The sequence below is a fragment of the Microcaecilia unicolor genome, chromosome 1 (genome assembly GCF_901765095.1).
Source record: "Microcaecilia unicolor chromosome 1, aMicUni1.1, whole genome shotgun sequence".
Lineage (NCBI taxonomy): Eukaryota > Metazoa > Chordata > Amphibia > Gymnophiona > Siphonopidae > Microcaecilia > Microcaecilia unicolor.
Window position 1 is genome coordinate 416,189,439 of NC_044031.1, and position 13,310 is coordinate 416,202,748.

Consider the following 13,310-nt stretch of genomic DNA (forward strand, 5'->3'; position numbering starts at 1 on the left):
AATATCAAGTAAGTGCCACAATTTCCTCCAAAGCCATTTTGATGGCCAGGAGCTCTTGATCCCCTACACGATAGGTCTGCTCAACTGGTGAGAATTTCCAAGAGAAGAAGGCACATAGGAGTAATTTACCACTAGCAACAGAGTGGGAAAGGATGGCAAGAAACTTCTTTTCTGGGTCAGGATGATGAAGAAATGGAGCAGAAATAAAGGTCTGCTTAAAACAGTTGAATGCAGCGATAGCTTCGTGTGGCCAGTCCTGGATATTCATGCCCTTCTAGGCAAGGGCCGCCAGGGGGCTGCTATCGAGGTGTAGTTCAAGATGAATTGTCAATAGTAATTGGCAAATCCCAGGAACCTCTGAAGGGCTTTGCGGGTATGGGGCCGAGGCCAGTCATGAATGGTGGGGTCCATCTGGTCTGAAATAATGTACCTCAAAAAAGATAACTCAGAACATTTGAATGCATATTTTTCCAATTTGGCGTACAGCCAATGTTGGCATAGGCATTGAAGTACCATTTTAATGTGCTGCCTATGTTGCGCCAGGGAGTGGGAGAAGATTAGGATGTAATCAAGATAAATGAGGACACCTTTATACAGGAGGTCTCCAAATATGTCATTAACAAAATTCTGGAAGACCGCCGGAACATTAACAAGGCTAAAAGGCATAACAAGATACTCATGATGCCCATCTCAGGTATTAAACCTTGTTTTCCATTCATCACCTCTTCTGATTCGGATTAGGTTATAAGCTCCTCACAGATACAATTTCGTAAAGATACGGGCTCCTCAGAGATGGTCAAACAATTCGGAGATCAGTGGCAGTGGATATTTGTTCTTTACAGTAATTGCATTCAGGCCCTGATAATCGATACAGGGCTGCAGGCCTCCATTCTTTTTGTCCATGAAGAAGAAACCAGACCTGGCAGGGGACATGGATGGGTGAATAAACTTCTACTGCAGGGCATCTGTGATGTAAGCTGACATGGCTTCAGTCTCTGGTCGAGAGAGGGGTTACACTCTACCCTGAGGCGGCATCTTGCCTGTCACCAGATCAATGGGGCAGTCGTACTCTCGGTGAGGAGGCAGGGTCTCAACCTGTTGTTTGGAGAAGACATCCACATATTCCTAGTAGGCCTGGGGCAGGCCCTCTTTGAGCTCTAGTTTGCTGACAGCCAATGGAATGGGAAAAGTGATGGAACTTAAACACCAGATCCGGCAGGGCTGACTCCAGGCTATCAAATTCCCCTGATTCCACTCAATGACAGGATTATGTTTTCGTAACCAAGGAAGCCCCAATATAATAGGGTTTATGGCAGTCTGTAGGTCATACAATGTAATAGCTTCCTTATGTAATACTCCAATCTTAAAACTGAGAGGGATAGTTTTAAACTTGATGACACCTTGAATATTGTCATACACAGATGTAATGGAAATGGGTTGTGGTAGATATTGCGTAGGAATGAGGTAATCACAGACCAGGGCAATATTTGTTAGGTATTAATCCCCAAACAAACCTTTTCCAGAAACAGGAAGGTGGTAGAACTAGGGGACATGAATTGAGGTTGAAGGGAGGTCAACTCAGGACTAATATCAAGAAGTAGTTTTTCACTGAGAAGGTGGAGGATACTTGGAATGCCCTCCTGTGGCAGGTGGTGATGAAAACTGTAACAGAATTAAAAAATGCATGGGATAAACACATAGGAATCTTGTTTAGAAGGAATCGTTCCAAAGAAGCTTAGTGGAACAAAGTGGCAACACTGGTAATTGGGAGGCAATGCCAGTAAAGGGGGACTTCTACGTTCTGTGCCTGATTGTGACTGGATAGATTTGGATGGTCTGAAATGAAACTTTTCAAGGGCTTCTATGAGTTCAAAAGTTTTAGAACAAAGACAGTGCTGGACAGACTTCTACTGTCTATGCCCTGTCAGACATAAGAGCAATAGTCATTTAATTTTCCACCTGCAAATAAATTTTCACAATTTATCAGCTTTGGTTTCCTTCACTATCCCTTTCTCTCTAGTTTCTCTAAGTTTTTATATTTTATTTTTTCCATGGCTGCAGCCTGTATCAGTTCAGGTGTGTCTAGTAGTACCAGTTCAGCTTTTGCACGTCAAGTTATTTGATTTTGTTTTGGCCATTGTCCTGTTGATGCCCCAGAGTGCTTCAAGAAGTGTAGATGGTGTGTCATAACTGTATCAGTTACTGATACATATAATCGATACTTGATGTGCCATGGTCCTGAGCAATAGTTATCAAAGTATCATAAAGTTCATTTTTCATCATCTAGAACTCTATGGCCAGGAAGAGTGTCATAATAAGCTCTTCATTTTGAGTAAGTTTGATCAAGGTGTATTGGCATTCAAGGCATCAACCCACATTGACCCACAAGTTGCATTAGTCACAGGGAATTAATTAACATAAAGAGGATATCAGTAACCCATAAGATTAAGCATGAATAGAGGCCATTGGGACTGTCCATCAATGAAGTGTCATCTGAAGAAGTCAAGGGGCTCCAACTTTTTGGATCAAGCATCAAGAGATTCTGATGTAGCACATCAAGTAGAGACTCGAAATATCAACATTGGTCCTTACTGGAGCATAGTGCTGGAAGCATGGAGATATTGGCAGCTACCATCACTACATCAAAACACCTCTGTGCAGAGAAATGTTTATCCTGTTCAATATCATGGGAGGTACAACATCCTCCAAACAACCTGGATCAAGCCACCAATTCACTCATACTTTAAACCTGTTGAAAATCCACTGAGATTAATACTGTACCTTCATAGTTCCCAATTAACGCTTTCAAATATTTCCTCAAATTTTTCTCACATTATGCCTTGGCTTTTTAACAGTGATATGATATGATTCAACACTTCACTAGTTGTGGATCTCTCATTTGAAGTTGCACATTTAATAGGGAATCAGACTCTGTCACTGTGGAATCATAACAGTGACAGCTCCCTCATCCTCTTCTCTGGTTATAAATATTACTGTAGCAGGTTTTCTATATGTTGTGATCACTGATTTCTCTGCATGTTCACAGAAATGTTACAATTATTATTATTATTATTATTTTATTATTATTATTATTTGTTACATTTGTATCCCACATTTTCCCACCTATTTGCAGGCTCAATGTGGCTTACATAGTACCGTAAAGGCGTTCGCCAATTCCGCTATGAACAAATACAGTAATGTTGTAGTAGAATAAGGTTTGTGTGTAAAGACACATTAGGGAATCGTATAGAGGAAGAGAATCGAAGAGAGGAAGAGTTATTATATGTCCATTACGAGCTTTGGTTTCGTTGTGTTGCAGGGTACAGGCATTTAAGTTGGGTCGGTAGGGTATGCCTTTTTGAACAGGTTATGATTTCCAGAAGTTTAGGTGATTATAAGTTGTTTTCACGGCTTTTGGTAATGCGCTCCATAGTTGTGTGCTTATGTAGGAAAAGCTGGATGCATAGGTTGATTTATATTTGAGTCCTTTGCAGCTTGGGTAGTGGAGATTTAGGTATGTTCGTGTTGATCCTGTTGTGTTTCTGGTTGGTAAGTCTATGAGGTCTGTCAAGCTTTCATTAGTGTGATAGAGCTTTATAATTGATTAGCACAGCTATTGCCATCTTTTATGCCATAGTTCTCAGAGAAAAGCATGTATGACCATAGTTATTCATTCTATCTTTACTGCTGGATAACCTGGTATGGATCTAAGCAAGTAGATGCAATGCAATGCAGAGCATTGCTAAAGTTTTTGAAGAAGTAAGAAAACAAATCTAGAAACTTTCAAGTAACAAAGCCACTGTGGATTAATTACCATTATAAGAAATGAGAATAAAATAAATGCTGGCAAAATCAATTCTGTTAACTATAGTGGGGAAGAGATATTGATATAGCAAGATACTTTTAAAAGATATTCCAGTCCCAGGAACTAAATCTACTTGGGCCTGAGGACTCAAAGTGGTGAGAGTAGGGAAGGAGGTAAGTCTGTATTAGAGATGTTTCATACAAAAAAATGACAATAGAACATAGATTTCTCAGTCCACATGAACTGATTCGAGTGGCATTGAAGACATTATAATCAATGTTCTGCAATGTACTGTGCTGACTTTAACTACTATGACTTGTTATATTTTTTCACCCAGCAGATATTCACAATCTTCATGATCATGATGTCCTTTGGAGCAGAAGCCTCAGGACCTTCTCCAGCCACAGATTTATTGAATCGAATTTTCCAAAATATTGATCTTCGTCAGAATGATTTTGTTCAGGTAGGAGTTATATAGGAAGTTCTTATTATGTACAAGTAAAAGAAAGAGGACTTATGTCATTGGTAAAATCAGAAAATATTTATCTTTTTGCTATTTCATATATAGGATATCACTGTTGTAGCTCCCACAGACAGCAAACACAAAAACATATAAAAGCAGATAAGAACTGTTAAACCCATCTAGTCTACCACATATAATTCCTGTAATACAAAGAGTACAAAGCCCAAGAAGAAATGTTTTGTGTATTTAATTTAGGAGACCTTTTATTAAAGCTTAGCATATGCTAATGGAATTGGTGCATACTAAAATGCTGTGTATCCTATTTTATACCTATGGGCCATGTGGCACTTAGCACATGTGTGACAAGGTGTATATCCTGGCACAAGGAGGGGAGCAACTCTAATCCCAGAGATGTGCTAAAATTAGACCTCATAGAAGTAAAAAGCCCCAATCCAAGAGTTGTATAAGTCAACCACGTGGTTTGTAGTTAGTCCCAAGGCCCACCCTTATGATTAGGGCGAAGAACTGGGACCCCTGTGTGGGAGGTAGTAGCTCGTTGGGGTAAGCTATGTGCGAGGTGATGGGGGGGGGGGGGCAGACTAGCTCTTCTGGGATTGGTTTGGAATTCCCTGAACACTGGAAACGAGTGACAAGCATCCAGTAACTAATATAGGAACTTCATTTGCATAAGGTTTGAAATAGACAAGTTAGACTATGGACATTCCTTGCTAATAAGATTGTGGAAGGGAGGAAAGACCCCTATTTGGCACAAGTGGGGATATTCTTTCCCATAGGTCCTTAGGGGATCTGAGGGGGGGTTGCTAGGTAGCCCCAACTCACCCTGACCAGAAAAGAGGATTCAGTTCAAGTTTCCAAGGCTGGTGAACCTGAGAAGCTGTTTCGCCCCCTTCCTGAGAGTGAGAGACCCTTCTGGAGGAGGATCGTTGGTGGATTCTGGTGAGGAACATGGCCTAACCTTTGCTTTGGATATTTGCTAAGGGATTGTGGTTTGGATTATTGCCTTTCTCCAAAAGGATTGTAGAACTGCTCATTTTACTGGATGATTCTTGTGGGATAGAGTTGAACCTGGGAGAAAAAAATCTTCAAGGATACTCAGCCCATCTTTGGGTGGGCGGCAGCGTGACAAGGCTACTCGGCCCGCACCTTTAGGTGGGCGGCATGGTGACAACTTATGGTAGTGGTGGAATCTTTGAGAGACCACACAAAGAATTGGACAGCCTGGGGACCCTTGCAAGTTGCAGACTCACCTGTACCATTGGTAAGAGTACCTTGGGGATACAGGTCAAGGGCAGAAAGCAGGGGTTCTGAGAATTGCTAAGTGAGACAACCAAACCTAACAAGGGAAGAGGGATACACCTGAGGCATAAGGAGTGGCACATGGTGTTTTTTTCTTTGTCCCTGTACAGGAAATGACATCAGAGGTCTTTATGAAATGGGTCATGAAGCAGATGCAGGCCCATCAGAAGGTCATGTACCTACAGTTTTCGCAAACTTTAGAGCAGCAGGCACAGCAACAGTAGCCACTTCTGCAGTTGTTAGAGGCACAGACCTGACAGCTACAAAACCTTGCAGCCAGACTGCAACATGGAAGATACAATGAAGCTCTGAGGTGGAACATTCAGTTGACGGGACTGGGACACCTAGAGCAGAGTGGCAGAAGGGGTTGACCCTCACTAAGCTTGGATCTGAGGATGATCCAGATGCTTTTTTTAACTACTTTTGAGCATGTAGCTACAGTCGCATGCTGGCCTATCAAACAATGGGCTATCCCAGTGGTTCCCAAACCTGATCCTGCAGTCACCCCAGCCTGTCAGGTGTTCTGGATATCCACAATGAATATTCATGACAGAGATTTGCATGCAATGCCTCCACTGCATGCAAATCTCTCTCATGAATATTTATTGCGGATATCCAGAAAACTTGGAGTGCCTCCAGGATCAGATTTGGGAACCACTGGGCTATCCGGTAAGCCCCTTACTTATCTGGGGAGGCCCAAGCAGCTTATAGGGCTCTGGATAATTCCAAACTCTTGGACTATACTACTAAGTCAGCTATCCAAGACAGAATGGGGCTTACTAAGGAAAACTACAAGAGGGAATTTTGAGGTCGGATGTTTTTGAAAAGGAACAGGCCAAGGGATGTGGCACAGCACCTTATGGCATCCAGGTAGCTACTAGTTTTGAAATAGTGTTTGAACATTTTCCCTTCCCCTTTGAAGACCTGGGTGATAAAGCAGGCTACTTTACTGGCCAAGTGCTACATGGAAACAGAGAAAGGTTGGGGAGAAAAGAAAGATGAGCCTGTCCTGAGGAAAACCCCAGTCAACTCAGTAGGGGGAAAAGGAAGGCTTGCTTCCCTGAGAGATGAAGAAGAGGGTTCCAGGAGAGGGAGAGGGGATCTTAAACCCTAGGAATCCAGGAAGATGAAGTGGGAACCCCCATACCCAGACAGGACACCCACCCAAACAAGGTGCTTTCCATGTAGGGAGGAAAGACACTTCCAGAAGGGCTGCCCTTCCATTTTCTGGAACCAGCATAGGACAGCTGATGGGGACCCAGAGATAAGAAGTCCCTGAGAAGGGATGTGGGGGTGACTGGGGTAGAAATTGAGGCTGTAGTAGATATGAGAAGTAATCAATCCCTTATAGGAACCCTGGCCAGAAGACTAAAAATTGGACAAGCGGTAAGAAGTTTTAAAGGATAGTCCAGGTTCACTGTGTCCATGGGGGTGTTGAAAGGGAACCTACAAATGAGATAGGGCTAACTTGGGAGGGGAGAACTCTTCCAATGAAAGTAGCGGTAGTAGAGAAACTAACTTTTCTATTAATTTTAGGGAGAGACTGGGAGGGAATAGAGGAGATCCTGTCCCCTAGGGAAGCCTGGGTGGCAACCAGAGCCAAGGATTGTTCCAGATCTAAGGACAAGGACTTGAGTCTTTTTGCCACTCAGGATATTCTTGGAAGCCCTGAGAAAACCAGGAAGAGTAAGACAATTAAGAGAGCTGAAAAAGGAAAGGATTGTTGCCTCCAACTAATGCAGAAGCCCTTAGTCAAGACTTAATAGAATGGTTAAGCATTTCCCATGAGAATAGACAGAGGACTCAACTCTTAAAACATACTGAGACCAGGTGGTTGAGGAGAAGGATGAAGGGGAAGAGTCCACCCTCTACTTTACTAAATTAAACTACTTGTTATACCAAGTAGAGAGGAAAGGAGAACAAAGAGAGCACAAACATCTGATGATTCCTAAGGTGTTTAGAAGGACCTTAATAACGCTGGCCCATACTATCTTTTGAAAGGACATCTAGGAGAACACAGTACCAACAGCCATATTACACAATGATTCTTTTGGCTCCAAATTTACCAGGCGTACTGTAGGTTGTATGCAGAGTGTCATAAAGTGTCTCAGCGGCTCCTTGAGAGAAGTCTCTTAATTCCCTTCCCTGTGGTGGAATGACCCATGGATCAGGTAGGGGTGGATATTGTTGGACCCCTGGACCGTAGTACTAGGGGCCACCAATATAAACGGATTATGGTGGATTATGCTACCAGGTATCCCTGGGCCATTCCCCTTAAGAAGACAACAGGGAAAGTGATAACCTGAGAGTTATTGGGGATCTTCTGAAAGGTAGGATTCTTGAGGGAGCTCTTAACAGATAGGAGAACTAATTTCACTCTCACCCTACTACAAGAGATATGTTGAATGTTTGGAGTTAGGCATATAAAAACCGCTGCTTACTTTCCCCACACAGATGTGTGAGGACAAATCACAGTTTTATCAGGCCTCAGGAGAGGTCTAGCAAAGAGTCAGAAGTATAGCAAACAATAATAATGGGAAATTAGCACTCTGGGATATTAGATCAGGACTTCTCATTCACAATCCAGTTTATGAAAACAGTCTTAAAGTATAAATACTGAGAGTAATAGACACAAGGCTCAGATGTTATTATAAAAATAGAGAACTGTTTATTAGACAATACTGGCAGCAATTGTATTTATATTCAGAGACAGTAGATCATGCAACATCACCCAATATGATGGTAACATATTTTCAGTACCTGTTAAGGTAGTGTAATATAGGGGTAAAGTTTTTTTATTTTTTCTTTACCTGGGGGGCACATTTGGGGGAGATTTGGAGGGTCCCCGGAGGCTGGGGTGGCGGTGAGGGCCGCCCGGGTGATGTCGCTGGTCAGAGGGGAGGCCACCGGAGAAGGCAACACTGCTATTTCTGGTGGCACCGGGTTTCCCCGGTGTTTTCGGGCCCTGTTTTGGGGCCGGTTGCGGCAGGCAATGGTGGTCCGGGGAGGCCTGGGCCGTTCCGATGGGAGGCTGGATTGAGGGGGGGACGGCGGTCAGAGAAAAGACCGGGTTACTGACTTGCATCCAGCCGCAATTGCGAGGAGACGCAAGCGGCGGATGGAGTCGGGCTCCTGGCAGGGAAGTGGCTGATTTTTGGCCTAACCTGCCGGGAGGGGAAAGGAGGAGGATGCATCCTGTGCATACGTGACATACGCAGCGTCCATCCTGGAGCTCCGGTAGGCCTCGCAGAGGCCTGGGGCTCGATTTTTGATCAGCCCAGCCGGAGTTCCAGAGATTTCAGCGGTTTTTTGGGTCTTTTGTTTTTGGCTCCAGTTTTGGAAGAAGACCCTCGGGACCGGATTGGTTGGTGGTCGAAATGTAAGGGTACCTACAGAAACAAGGTAAGGGGTCGAATGACTCAAAACTTTATTTAGTTTTTTTTAATTTGTGGGTTTGGGGATTTTTGGTTCTGGGAAGGAAAGGGTTAATTGGATTTGAATTTTTTTTTTGTAGTTTTGGGTTCTGGGAATTTTATTAATATTTCCTGGGGGGTTTAATTTTGTAAAATAAGGTTTTAAATAGTGGTTTCAGTGGGGGGGGGGGGCTAAAAAGGGGTCTAAATTGGGGTTTAAAATTATAAATTTGAAGGTGGAGGTGCAAGAAGGGTTAATTTAATTTTTGAGATAGGAATTAATTTAATTTGGGATGTTTAAATGAATTTTTTTTTAGAAAATGGTGGGGTGGACATTAAAAATAATTAGTTTTGAAAAATAAAAACATGATTCAGGGGGGAATGAGGTGCTGAATTGTGGTAGAGATTTTGGTACAGTTTGGGGAAAGTTTGTATTTAATTTTGAAAGAAATTTCAATTTTTACATTGATTCCTATGGGGAAAAGAAAAAAGAAAATGGAGACTTGACTGGGACAGTTAAAATTCCAATGACCAGAGGGGAAAAAAAAGAATTCTAAGGGACCTTTTTATTGGCTGGGAGACCACTGGTGCTCAAGCCGAGATTCCGTTGGCTTGACAACGCTGTTGCTGGCAGTTGCCAGAAGGAGCTGAAGCTGAGGGAGTGAGAGGTTCTGTGATGCTGTGTGCCAGTACTGATTGACTGCTGAGTTAGGAATTAAATCACTAATAGAAGTTGGGAAGTGTTTGAAGTGAAAGAGTGGGCTCTGAGTGTGGGTATCTGAAGGTAAAGTGTTATTTCCTTATTTGGTTTGAAAGATAGTTACATTTTGTTAGTTGGGTGGCAGGAGGCAGAATAGTAACAATAGGAAGGGTTGGGTGTGTTACAGTGAAACTTTAGTATTGCAAAGCTAAGGTCCTGACATTGGTGTAGTTAAGGTGTTGTTAGTTGGGTGGCAGGAGGCAGAATAGTAACAATAGGAAGGGTTGGGTGTGTTACAGTGAAACTTTAGTATTGCAAAGCTAAGGTCCTGACATTGGTGTAGTTAAGGTGGAGTGTTTAATAGGGTGTGAAAAGGTAAGGGATTAAAGGATAGAATGTTCTGTGAAAGAGAATGTTGAGAGAGGCGCTGCAAGAGAAATAGTGTGAGTGAGTTCCTGGGCCGCTCCTTTTAGAAGGGGGAAACTAAGTGAGGATAGGTTTGGAAGGAAAGGGAATTTTATTTAAATTTTGTTTTAATTAGTAAGTGGCCACAGTTTTGACTTGACTAATTAAATGTCACCTAGAAAAGGGTATCCTAAAAAGATAGGGAGATAGGGCTTTGTCTCCTGTTTTAGTTCATTAAGTAAGGTGTAGGAAGAAGAGGAAAATCCTGAGGAACTGGCGTCTGGAAACTTTCCTGGGCCCCCACGCAAGCAAGCCAGAGAGACTGAATAAAAATTTGTCACACCTAAGTGATATTTGAACAAACATTAACAAGAGAGAAAATACTTACCTAAATTCCTGGGAAGTGCAGATGAAGGTCCTGTAGAAACAAAATTGGTTCACAAAGCATCAAATTCTTTATACATATAGGAAAAACAATAAAAGAATTTAGAGGAAATGAATGTTACAATTTGGAGAGGGTAAATAAATAGAGGTAAAAAGGAGATACGTATCTGATGGAGGTTGATTAATGAAGTGTTGGAGAAATCCTGTGAGAACATATAGAAAAACAAATGAGTTTTGTTACAATTTCATCTTTATACAGTTATATTCTGAAATTTGGGAAAAGGCTGGGTTGATGAAAAAAAACATTGTTACTAAATTTCAGTAGAGTTATAAATGTCTGAGTATTACAGTTTGTTCTAAAGAAAAGAATAGTAATTGAAGAAGGAAATATTACAATTAAATGTTTATCTTTTATGAATTATAAATTGTTTGGTTGGTTCTTATCAAGAATAGGAGAATAATCCTAAAATTAGCTTTCATTCCTCTCTCATACTTTGAGGGCGAGAGACGTGGTTAGTTTTTTTTTGTGTCATCTCTCCATTTCTGGGTAATGTGTTCTCGGAAGCTGGTCACGACTACTATCATCAGCTGAACCAGAACATATTGCTGAATCAACTTAACCCAGGAGTGGGGGAAGGATTACAGTAGTTTATTTATTTGTGACATTTATATCCCACATTATCCCAAACAAGTTTGAGTTCAGTGTGGCTTACAATAAACAGTATAGGATAAATAACAAAGAATAATGCATAAGAAAGTAATTTTGCTGTAAGAATCCAATTTTACAATACAATATCATAAACATACTGGGATAGCTATGGATGTTTAATCTCAGGCTACATCAGAAAACAGCTAGCTGATAACAGCTTCAAGGAAGGGGATCTTATACCCTCTCCTTGAGTCTTGGTGCCAGGTTAATAGAAACATGATGTCATGGTGTTCTCCAGTGTTGTGTCCTTGAGCCGAAGAACCAGGCACTCACCGTTTTGTATATTCGTGCTCTGTCCCAAGTACAGTAAATAAAAGTTGTTGTTGTGAACGTTGTTTTGCCTTTTGTCAGGCTGGATGTCTCCATATTATCCTAGAGGCCTTCAGTACTAAAGCTCTGCATGAGAGCTGACAATGGTCGTCTGCTAGAGTCAGGTTCACAACAGTGGCGTAGCCAGACCTCGACGTGGGGGTGTGAGCCCAAAGTGGGGGACACATTTTGGCACACCTCCCTGCTGTTCCCCCACCCACCCCACGCACCGCCACCGCCACCTCACATACCTTGGTTGACGGGGGTCCCCAACCTCCGCCAGCTGAAGTGGCTGTCAAGCGCTGGTCTCTGCCTTGGGTCCCCAACCCCTATCAGTTGAAGCGTTTGTCCAGTGCTGGTCTCTGCTGCATTGCCTGCCCTGCTCTTCCTCTCACATCGCGTGCATGCTCGTTTTAGTGAAACTGCGCATGTGCATGCATGCTCAGTTTTACTAAAACAAGCATGCACGCAACATGAGGGGAAGAGCAGGGCAGGCAATGTGGCAGAGTGCTGGAGATCAATGCTGGACAAATACTTCAGGTGTCGGGGGTTGGGGACCCCCACCAGCCAAAACAGGAGTCCCAGAGCCAATTGGGGGGGGGGGGCCCAGGCTCCTTCTTCCTTAGCGTCCCTCTGGACTGGCCCAGATTGAGACTGATGGGTTGTGCACGCCTTCCATCAGGTGGAGACTGAGAACTGTGACTCTTCAGTGAGAGCCAATAAGAGTCCCTGCCTGACATAGAATACTCCAGTAATCTCAGTCTCCAGCAGGTGGAAGGTGGTGAGCCCTTTACTCTCTTACTTAGTATTTCTTGGTATTTCTGGTATTTATTCCCTTTTAGTGGGTTTTTTTTCTGGGGTTTCTCCCTCTGTTCTAGACTGCCCCAGTTTGACGACCCCTACTTGTCTGACTGTACATTTGTCCTTTAGATTGTAAGCTCTTTGAGCAGGGACTGTCTTTCTATGTTAAATTGTACAGCGCTGCGTAACCCTAGTAGCGCTTTAGAAATGTTAAATAGTAGTAGTAGTAGTAGTACTCTGTGCATCTGGGTTTTATCCTACTTGTTAGAGGCTGAGGTCTGTGGGGGTCTATTTGCAGCCTCGGGGGTGTTACACCCGGGTGACTGGGTCCCTCCCCTCCCTATCCTCCCAGTTCTAGCGTTTTTCGCTGAGTTATTAAGCCTAGGACTCTTTAAGGAAAGAGCAGCTAGGCTGGGAGAGGCAGCCTTTTCAGTTAAAAAAAAAAAAGAGAGAGATTTACACAGTTTTCAGCGCTGTTGTTAGTGTGATTTGAAGTGTTTTGTGGTCAGCTGTCCTCTCTCTCTTTTCTCTCTGTGCTCAAGAGCCGAGTGACAGGAGTTTAAAACAAAAACCACACAGCGCGCTTTTTCTGCAGCAGATATGGCAGAAAAACTCAGACACTGTACTTTGTGTCAGCGTTGCGGCATAGGAGCGAGCGGGGTTTGTAAATATTGTACCACTGTGGAGGATGCCTCAGAGGGAACTCCCTCAACCTCCTCAGCACCAGTTTCTGCTGCGGGGGGTAAGGATTTAGCGCCCAATTCAGCGAAATCAGCAGCCCCGGTTTTGGCGGGAAATGCCACCATTTTGAATATCGCAGTGAATTCGGGGGACAGTTCTGTTTCCCTGCAAGCGGCTTCAGAGCAGGCTTCCCCTTCCTCCTCAGGCACTGTGTGTGTGTGTGTGGGGGGGGGGGGGGTCCCTCCAGAATCCATCCTTCAAATGTATAAAGTGTTTTTACTGCAGCAATCTCATCCTCCCCTGGGATCTTCAGGGAAAAGAAT

The 13,310-nt window shown here is 43.1% G+C and overlaps 1 protein-coding gene across 6 annotated transcripts in view; it reads left to right on the top strand.

Moving 5' to 3' along the window:
* Nucleotides 1-13,310, top strand: part of LOC115475709 (beta-Ala-His dipeptidase-like) — a 190,747-nt gene that overhangs the window by 52,586 nt on the left and 124,851 nt on the right. For 4 of the 6 annotated variants that reach the window (XM_030211663.1, XM_030211638.1, XM_030211680.1 and 1 more), the window contains exon 2: nucleotides 4,146-4,268. In XM_030211663.1, coding sequence (XP_030067523.1) covers nucleotides 4,161-4,268 — 108 coding nt within the window. In that variant the 5' untranslated portion in view covers nucleotides 4,146-4,160. Of the gene's footprint in view, nucleotides 1-4,142; nucleotides 4,269-13,310 lie in introns of all 6 variants that reach the window. The other 2 variants (XM_030211654.1, XM_030211673.1) reach the window with 1 other exon arrangement.